At 42.5% G+C, this 10,104-nt stretch overlaps 1 protein-coding gene across 1 annotated transcript; it reads left to right on the forward strand.

Moving 5' to 3' along the window:
- The first annotated feature begins 6,510 nt into the window (after positions 1 to 6,510).
- unm_hu7912 (un-named hu7912) lies at positions 6,511 to 9,723 on the forward strand. Its single transcript, XM_071534245.1, has one exon. It carries the CDS (start codon positions 6,511 to 6,513, stop codon positions 9,721 to 9,723), a length of 3,213 nt encoding a protein of 1,070 aa, XP_071390346.1.
- The last annotated feature ends 381 nt before the right edge of the window (positions 9,724 to 10,104 follow it).

Below are 10,104 nucleotides of genomic sequence, written 5' to 3' on the forward strand. Positions count from 1 at the left end.
AAATGAACTGTGTGTGGAAGAGGACTGAGTCTCCCTAGTCAGTCTTGTTCACTCAGGAAAAAGCTGAACAATCCCCTGTGTATAATCTAGTCTGATCCTTCAGGACTACAAACTCCGCCAAGGTGGATTCTTCAGTTCCTTGTTGATCTGAAACAGCATCCAAATACTCCTCTTGACTGTATCTAAATCCTCACAAGAACTCGTGACCCCAGTGGCTGGTGCCCTATAGGGGCTGCCACAACTGTAAATTATGTCTGGGGCAAGAGAGTTGGCTAGAGAAGATTGAGTGATTTAGTTTAATTTGTTGTCGACTGTTTAATCTGGCTTCAATTGGAATTAAGGAAAGACTGGGTGCATCTCCCTTGGAGTCTTCAGATTCACCACCACTGTGCTTCACTCCATGCCCTTAAGCCGAAATCCCCCACTGAACCTGAGCATCTACATATTTCATACGAGACTTCAAAAGACCCTGTAAGATCTTGAAGAGCCACCCACATTCAGACGCATGTCTATCTAAGAGGTCTAAATCTGGGCGTGTGAAATATTCATCACTGCAGGGACCACAGACAACATCCCTTGATTCCCAGGATTCTTTTGACATGGTCGAGATTGAATGTGTTCGCCTTGACATCTCTCTCTAATGTGTTTTCCTTGTTTCCTCTGACTTATCATTGCATTCTAATATAACCAAAAATGAGAGCTGCTTTACATTAGCCTGCCACATTGGCTATTCTGGGCTGGACTTAGTAAGCAATGGGGCCTGACTGTGAGTATAGCTCTGCATCTCTTATATAACTTCCTCAACCGGGAACACAGAAAACACCATATCAGACAGACAGTTAAATTTGTTGAAGGTCACCTAATCTCACATGTAGAATCCATTGGAGATAGCTGGAGAACTGATGGTTGTTTAATCTGACAGTATGAACATGGATCGGTGTAGGAACTAAGTGTAGTGTCTAAATTATTTCTTATGGCTTCATTACAGCTGATATGTCAGAGCACCATGAAAGCCTGTTTGAGTAGTCAAGGCAGAGTAACGTTGTGTTTCTCTTTAATTTTGTCACTATGTACTGCTATAAGGCTGATTGATCCCTGTCACAGGGGCCTCTAATCAACAGAGAGCCATTGATTTCCTCTCCACAGAGCCTACGAGGTGCCTAAGACACCTGCTAGCAGCCAGCTGACAGACACTAATGCCTGCTAACCAACAGCTGACACGAACTGATGCCAATGCACTGTGCTGGAGAGGGTGAGTCACACATGCTCAGATAGATCCCACTCTCAGGGATGCTGGATGCCTCACAATGTGAGATCCACTGTACTGTCATTCTGAATCATATCTGATGCACGTGGTATGTCACAGATGGAGTCTCGGTTAGCAGTGGTATTTTGTAATAAGAATGGACAATCTTTTGTGCGGGCAGAAAAAACCCAATATAAAATACCCTGAAGATCATCTGGTGTGGTGCGAGCTGTGGAAGACTATCTTTCCTAGAACAAAATGAACTCTGTCATAGCTAAGTATTATTGCAATCTCAAGCTTATCAGCACTGTACGTCTGTAGTGATTTCTATCTGCTGGGAGACTGCTTCAGTAAGCAGTTTTCCTGTGGCAGTCACACACTCTGGGCTGGGGCTCACAGCCTGCTGTCCCCAGCATCAATTCACACAATGCAGAAGCTGTGTCCAAGTGAGATTTAGAGCCACATGTGTTGCGCAGGCTAGAATAAGCATAATGTCGTTGATCTTCAGCATTACAAAATTGCAAACAAGGAAGAAGACATAACCTGTAGGTTGTACCAATGAACAACTCCATGAAGAGTAAATTGCAAAAGACGGAAAAAGGCGGCCGTACAAGGTACCTAGAGTGATTTTCTGTGGACAAGACTATGTTTTCACGTCCCAAACTGATGGCACTGATTAGCTTGTGGATGTAAAAATTCTCACATGAGGTTTTACGTATTCAAAAAGTTAGTCTCCAGACTCCAATTCATTATCAGTGAAGCAGCTCCAGGCCATACAGGCTTGGTTCTTTGAGTTCGAACTGCATATGTTCATACAGACTGCTTTTACTGTCTGGTCTCAGGAATAACATATTTATTACATTCTTAAATTGAGTGGTATTCTCCTTAACATTCCAGCTGATTAAAAGTAATTTCCTGCTCATCCATCACAATAAAGTAACAAATTACAGTATATTGGCACCAGATTGATTTTCTCCATCACCAAGTCTACTGATGTCCAATAGCGTGGGAGGAATACCAGAAGTGACCAGTCAAGTGTAGGATGGGAGAACAGGAGGCTTTTAACACAAGTCCCAATTCAGACAGTTTCTGACATCGTCTACAAACTTTCTAAAAATGTAAATGTCAAATCTGTTTTGCCTACCTACGAGGAAACTGATTACACAGCATGTATCAGAGCATCACACACCTCTGGGATACTAAACTATAGATAGTTTCCCGGAAAAGTTAAAATGCCCATATGTCCTGAGGGGCTTGACTGAAGCAAGGAAAAATTCAGAGATGAGCACTGAGTGGAGACCGCATTGCTGCTCCAAGACTGAACATCCACCGACACCCCCCCCCCCCCACCCCCTCCCCCAACGCCCCCCTCCCTCCCCTCCTCCGATAAAAACACGCACAACCACGCCTCCGGAGACACGCACACAAGCGCAGGCTCAGACACACCTCCTGCTTGCTCTCCATCACACACACACACGCACGCACACGCAGAGCCATAAGCGACGGAAAGCATCACCGGGTGATTTGGACAACATGTAAGAAGACAGGATGAAAGACGACTGGAGGGCTCCGGTAGGCTCACAGCAGGTGCGGTAGGCTGAAGCTGCACCTCGCAGAGAGCAGGCTGCATCGGTAGACCATGTTCAACGCATCCGATCAAGTCACTGACGAGACGGTAAGGCCCCCCTTCTCTTTGCAAACGACACATAATATTTAAAAACTTAGAGCCTGACTCGTTTTCTCTTTCTGCTTCACGGCGAGCTCTGCCCGGATTTGAACCCGCTGCTGCTGCTGCTTTCTTTCTGTCTTTGCAAATGATGTCATCCCGGGCTCAAAGGCATTAGGTCAGCCACAAAGGATGCAGGGCCGTCCGTGCCGCAGCACCAAAATAAAAGGGGTGCTCAAGTGCGTTAACAAGTATTTGGTGACGTTTCAAAACTGAATTCGCCTCGATTTGCCCCACGGCGAGTTTTCAGGCAAATCGAGATCATATTCGATATTTTCGCTTCTAGTTTGGCAAATGTCTTGCACAGGCTACAGTCTATTTTTTTTCGACTGTGAAGTTGTTTATTTTTCGTTCCACGAAATAGCGCACTAAGATTACTATCCTCTAGGCTAATATCGGCTACTGACTATAGTTTAGGTGGAGGCCTATAACCATAGCACGTTACGAAAAAAAGACACTATACTAATATGACAGCAACACTATAAGTCCCTATAGGAATATTATAGTATAGTAGTATAGGGCGTAAATATACCATACAGTACGATAAGGTCACAATAAACTCACTGTTGAGTATCACAGACGCACTACAAGCCTGCAGGAATATTATATGAGTATTGCAGTGAGGTGACTATTTCTCTGACTGAGATTTTGTCCCTAGTCTGCTACTCGGAGTGTTTCATGGTTTCATTGCTGTGTGCTGTAGCCATGGAGACAGAGGTATGTGGCATGTGGGTTTATAGTTGTGCTAGAAAGTATAGTCCCTCTATTGAAGAACAGCTTTACAGGGGAAGATGACGGGGAAATATAAACAATTATATAAAAAATAAAATTTGTCTAAATATATTCTGTCCTCTTATTGCTGATAATTTCAGTGATTTTTCCCCAGTCACACATCAGTAAGATCAATTAAATCCTTCCCAAGCGAAAAACCATTATAATATCCCTACTATCCCTAATATCTTCAAGTGTCTGTGGTGCTCAATAGTGCAGTTTATAGTAACATTATTGGAGGCTTACTTTATGGTTTTTTTGGGTTTTTTTTTTTTTATCTCCTATGATATCCACTATAAAACTCCTATAATGTACAGGGACTTATAGTGTGTCTATGGCACTCAATAATTTATGATGACTTTATTGTGTTTTTCTATCTCCTGTGGTATCACAATAATATTCCAAAGGGAATTTTGCTGTGGTATTTGTATATTGTCCTTCTAAAATCATTTATAGCTCTTTTTCACAAGGGTTGCACAACAGCATTTGAGATTGTGTGACGTGATGGGCTTACAACTTTATTGGGAGCTGATAGCTATTGAAACTGGACAGCTGCTCAAGACTGATGGGCACCAAACGTTGTTCACTCTTTTCACCATGCACCTTATTACTTTTATGCAGGCTCAGTAAGGACTTACTCTCTTGCTGACATCCCCATTAATTTAAAACCATACGGATGTGAAGATAGAGAGAAAGATGGATTTTAGCAACTTTTTTCCCTGTTCAGTGGCATATAGTTTAGACTTCAATACCCATCCTTTTCCTATTTTTCACTAATAAAGAATATTAATAATGGATTTCTCCCTGCTATTTTGGGACAGCTGACACAGACTTAGTCCCAGATCGTATTCCTGCTGTAGTGACATTCAGCCATCAATTAGACATCCGTGACCCCTGTGAAAACTGCAGAGTCCCTGTGGAAATGGAAAAGCTGAAAAAAAAATATGTAAACTGTATATAAAAGTATGCAACCCCCTTTTTCAAGACCAAAAAACTTTTGGAATATGATAATGTTCAAAGGTTTTGAAAAACCATAGAAATTTGCTCATAACACACATCACACATTTCTTGGCCACATTATATTCCAAGTGTTAGTTTTAGCAAGCTAAATCAAGACCTGGAATATTTCCATCAGCCATTCAGGGGAAACACTCACATTCTAACATGAAGAAAATTGCATTTATCATGTAAAGTTGCCATATATAATTAGACAAATGTCATGAGATCTCTTCGGAAACACTAATGTGATGTGTAGAAAATTGATATCTTAAATTGTTGTGATCCATCTTGCCAAAGACAGTATGATTAGTTATTTTTTGCAAAGAAAATGTCATTACCCATTCATACCCACTGATGAGAATCTAGTAGCAATCCATTAAAACAAAAGCATTACAGTAATACTTGTATACCAATAGTAGTTGTTATGTGTAATTTTAACATCATCAATTAACAGCACCAAAATGTACACAGTACACAGAGTTAGCCTGCCATATAACAAAATTCAAGTGAGCCATGTAAACCAGTGAATAGCTGGTAGGTTTATGTTTGGCGTCTGTCGAGGTTATGGTTGTGTATGTGAACAGACGTGATATTTAGGTGTGTTGAGGAGACATGACAGGGAGATGGTTGGTCAGTCCTCTCTCATCAGGATGAACAGATGGTAACTCAGGGTTAGCTCATGGGTGAGTGCCAACAAGAAAGCCTGTGTGTGTGTGTGTGTGTGTATGTGTGTGCGTGTGCGTGTGTGCGTGTGTGTGTGTCTATGTCATAGACACATAGAAATCCAGCAAACCAATGTTGGAACTGATCTTTTTATGCATAATAATCAACGAAGGCCAACATAAACAATGGCATCTTTTAGGCAGTGGTTGACAGTAGTTGACTATCTTTGTTTGATTTCTTTATAAGACATGAATAGTCCAAACAATATACCACAGGCATGTTTTGTTCGCATTGTAATGGCTTATGTTTCTGCACAATATGTACATGATTTATTGTGATCTATCATGCCTCATTAGCTTTTATTCCTAATCCATTACCATTTACCTAATGCAATTTAAATAGTGTCAAGACAATCAACTATAACCATGTTTACCCATTATTTGTGTAAAATGATTTATAATCTCTTAAAAAAATCCCTTCAAGCATGTTTCTAAGCAATATAAGTATATAAAAGTACAGACCTATTTTCTTTTTAATTGATAATAATTTTGTAGCTAATTTCAAAATGACCTATAATCTTTTTCATTTAAGAAAGATGACAAAAAACAACTTCTGTTAGTGAATGATAATGTGAATAGCTTATTTAGGACCAAAACATCAACTGTACAAGGTCTTGTTAGTTTTTGTATTTAAATTACAGATAGAAACCAACTCCACAAAAATACAAAGTGATAATTACTGGTCTTCAAGTTACAAAGGATATGGCTATTAACTGCTATTAACTGCTGTGGCTTTTGCCATGAAATCTTCCATTAAATTGGTTAGTAAATCAACAACTAAATCTGTTAAATTTAAACCCAATTATCTTCATAGGTATCAGACCAAAAAATCCAATATTGGTCAGGCCCAAGTATCGTTGACTGTAAAGTTAAGCTTTGGACACATATTTTCTAAAGAAGTTACTGTCTGCCTCTTTTTTTCAGAACACCAAATCCAAAGCTATACATTTCAAGTGCATATTTCTATTATTATTCTATCTCTTTCTTTTCACAGGTTGTGTTGATCTTGAATCACAGTGAATGGGGACTATTGGAGTTCCTTTAAGATGACACGAACACATCCCCCTGATATATTGGCATCCACTCTATATCAGGACATTAGTCTAAATCCCATCACTGGGCACTCCATTTCTCTCCACTCCTCTCAGCAATGTGACTTGCAAATGATTGACAAACCAGAAATCATCAACAAAAGACACTGCCGTAGCTTTGACTTCATTGAGTCACTGGACGACCCACAGTCCTTCTCTTCCTCAATGGAGTACCCTTACAAGAGGACTGAGCATCAGACACTAAGCAAAGATGCAATGTGGAATGGGCTGGATCAACCAGGACACCTTCGTTTCTCGTCTCCTGATCTGTTTAACACTAGACAATTCCAGCAGCACACCAGCCAAGACAAAACCAGTCATATTACATGGTCTGATTCTAAAAAGAGAACAAGATCTAAAAGTGCTCCTAGAGTCAAGACCACCCTCACTCCTGTGCCCATCTCAGTTTCCCCTCCAGGAGCCAGGAAGGGGAGGGATGCACCTCAGGCTGCATCAGACACTCTGAGGACTTCTGAAACACATCGAGAGTCCTATACCTCTAACAGGACTTATTTGAACGAGGTTCATCCAATCAAACTGCAGCCCCATTCTCCCCTCTATGTCTCAGACTGTTTTGAGGAGGACAAACAAGATAAACCAGCCATAACTCCTCACGTCAGATGCCGTGTGGATATTAAACCAGATGCTGCTGTTCTACAGCATACATCCAGGCAGATCCCCAGTGTGCGAACTGAGCATCCTTGGCAGAGATACTCCCAGTCCAGTAGCAGTAGAGGGTTGTATGTGCCACGGCAGATTGTCTCCTCACCAACGCCCACTCCAAGCGAATGCTACAGTGGAGATTTTAGACAAGGATACCACTACACCACCAGCATGTCTCCCATCTCCTATCAGCATCTAGACATGCACAGAATGCCGTCCCCAACAGTACCATATCTAAGTAGAGAGCAAAGGGCATACTCAAACCCTAACATACCCACTAAGTTCTTCTATACTGAGGACCCAGTTAGATATCCAGTCCATCCCTATTCTAGAACATACTTTCAGGATGATCAGTCCAGTCTAACCAGCCATGGTAGCACGCTGACTAGTCAGTATGATCCAAGGACTCGCTGGGTGCACACCCTCCCTGTCAGGTCCTACTACACAGACCAAATATCCAACCGAGAGCCAATGCAGACTGTCTATAACAGACCTTACTCCACAAGTGAGGCAGGGTCATACTTTTCTCAAACTCCACTGTCTAGACCCTACTATGGGGAGGACCACCGGGCCAATCCATATAATTTGAATAGCTCCAGGGTGTTTTACTCCAAGCCGTTCAACCCAGCTGCAGAGCAATACATTCCACCAAGGCCATATCACACAGAGGGCCGTCGGCGCCCTCGGATGTCCCAGGCTTTTACAGATGATTGGTATCGCTCAAGTATATCTGGTTACTCTAACCAGTCCTCTCAGCACACTCCACCAAGAGTAAGACAAGACCCCACTATGCCCCCCTGGTTTGCTAACAGCTGTGTAGAGACAAGTAGACTAGGAGCAGAGGTCAAAAACCACTCCAAGTCTTGGGACAATATTCTATATCCACGCCAAGACAGAGAGCAATCAGTGCCTCGTGGACGCAGCTATGAGAACCTGTTTTACCAGGAAAGACATACAACATCCTCTGATGGTACAGCTCAACCCGTTATACTTAACCTCTCTAGTTCACCAAGGCGATATGCTGCTCTGTCCCTCTCTGAGAACTCCTTAGAGAGGGGTCCAAGCAATCCTTGGAGGAACACTAAGAGTGGGCTCTGGTTTGTAACTCCTGAGATCACCATAACAGACAATGACATACGTGCAGGTAACAACAAACGGCGTGACATGCACTCAGTCAGCTGGGATGCCTTGGACAATGAGAAGACACCATCTCCCAGAGAAATGCATCAAAAGCAGCCATCCGACACAGCAGAAATGACCAAAGACAGGAAACACAATAATTTCTCCCTGCAACAGAGCCTAGAACAACTGGACGAGCTATTAGCTGACCTAGTTGTTGATTACAAACCTCCAACTAGCAGGAAGTCAAGTGAAGGCCTTTTGGACCAATTAAAACAACTGATTAGTGAAGATGATGAAAAGGAAAGAGGATCCTCTGGACTGGAAAATCTAGGATGTCTGAACACCCAGCTCCCATCCACCAAATCCAGCCCTGATACGATCAAAGACCCTGACAGTGGCTGTGATGGTTTACAAAGGAGTGCCGAAGAATGTTCTCCAGACCACAGCACAGATGAAGACGACACTATGGTTTGTGCTAACAGGAAGTGCAAGCGGATAGAGACTCTGTTCAATGCTTGTCTGTACTTCAAATCATGTCACAGTTGCTACACCTTTTACTGCTCCCGAAACTGTCGCAGGGATGACTGGGAGAACCATAAAGAGAACTGCCTGTACGGCCGTGTCAGCAGTGTGTGTCGGCACACCCTGAAGTTCTGCAGAGAGAATTCAGAGATCCATAAAGCCTTCTCTCGCATTGCTAAAGCTGGCTACCTCTCCAGAGGGAGAGGCGTTCTCTTCCTGGGTTTTGCTAATCCAGGGACAGCTGACAACTTCCTGCAGGTTGGGCTTGAGAGCCTCCTCATGTCTCCCACATACTTGTCTCTCAGAGAGCTGGATGGCTTCAAGGACAACCTAGGTGACTACTGCAAGGAATTGCAGCAGGCAGGTAATGAATATGACCCCAATGAATGTTTCCTTCTGAATGTATCCATAGCTGTTGGTGAACTAGTGCCTAATAGACCCTCACCAAGAGTCCAAGCACCAACAGTTCGAAAATATGCAAAGGTGTCTTTGGCCTCTTCCAGCCCAGACAAAAAGGTATTCAGGAAGGATAGTGAAATGGAAACTCTCATCCTTACTCCGCCTCCAGGCACACCAGACATTGATAAGGAGGGGGAGGAGGGAAGAAAAGCAAGAGAGGTGTGCTTTGTCAATATCCAGCGTGAGCTCAGGACCAGGGGAGTCTTCCTTCGTCATGAGTACCCCAAAATCTATAATCAGCTATGTGAGTTTGTGGAGAGCAACCAGAGGTTCACTCCTACTACTATTTACCCAATAGATAAGAGAACAGGGAAACAGTTTATGTGTATGATCATGGCTGCATCTGAGCCACGAACACTGGACTGGGTGGGAACCCCTCATCTCTTGGATGATATTATATAGTCTAGCACTGTATAGCCATGATAATGATGTCAGCTACACTATGTGTACATACTGTAAATACATTACAGTGATTTGGCAAATTGATAATTGAAATGGATATATGGAAAGTTTAAAATTTTGGATAAATTTTAATAATGATTATTTCAGACCAATCTCTCTCTCTGTGTCTCTCTCTCGCTCTCTTGCTCTCTGTCACACACACACACACACGCACGCACACACACACACAAAAACATTACCCTTTGTTGTTTTTGGCTTGTTTTGATCTTGATGCACTCAGAAGCGTTGTTAACCTGCATGTAGACTAGGCACAAACCCAGTTATCCAGGTGTTTAAGATATGAAAATGTATGATCTGTGCAGTTTCTGCAGACAATGTATG

Source organism: Centroberyx affinis, unplaced genomic scaffold, assembly GCF_046629955.1.
Source record: "Centroberyx affinis isolate AG114_WGS23_722 - 3 ecotype Tasmania unplaced genomic scaffold, CSIRO-AGI_Caff_v1 ptg000168l_1, whole genome shotgun sequence".
Classification (NCBI taxonomy): domain Eukaryota; kingdom Metazoa; phylum Chordata; class Actinopteri; order Beryciformes; family Berycidae; genus Centroberyx; species Centroberyx affinis.

What these genes read in the sequence shown, in the direction of transcription:
- unm_hu7912 (XM_071534245.1), top strand. Translation starts at nt 6,511, where the DNA reads ATGACACGAACACATCCCCCTGATATATTGGCATCCACTCTATATCAG.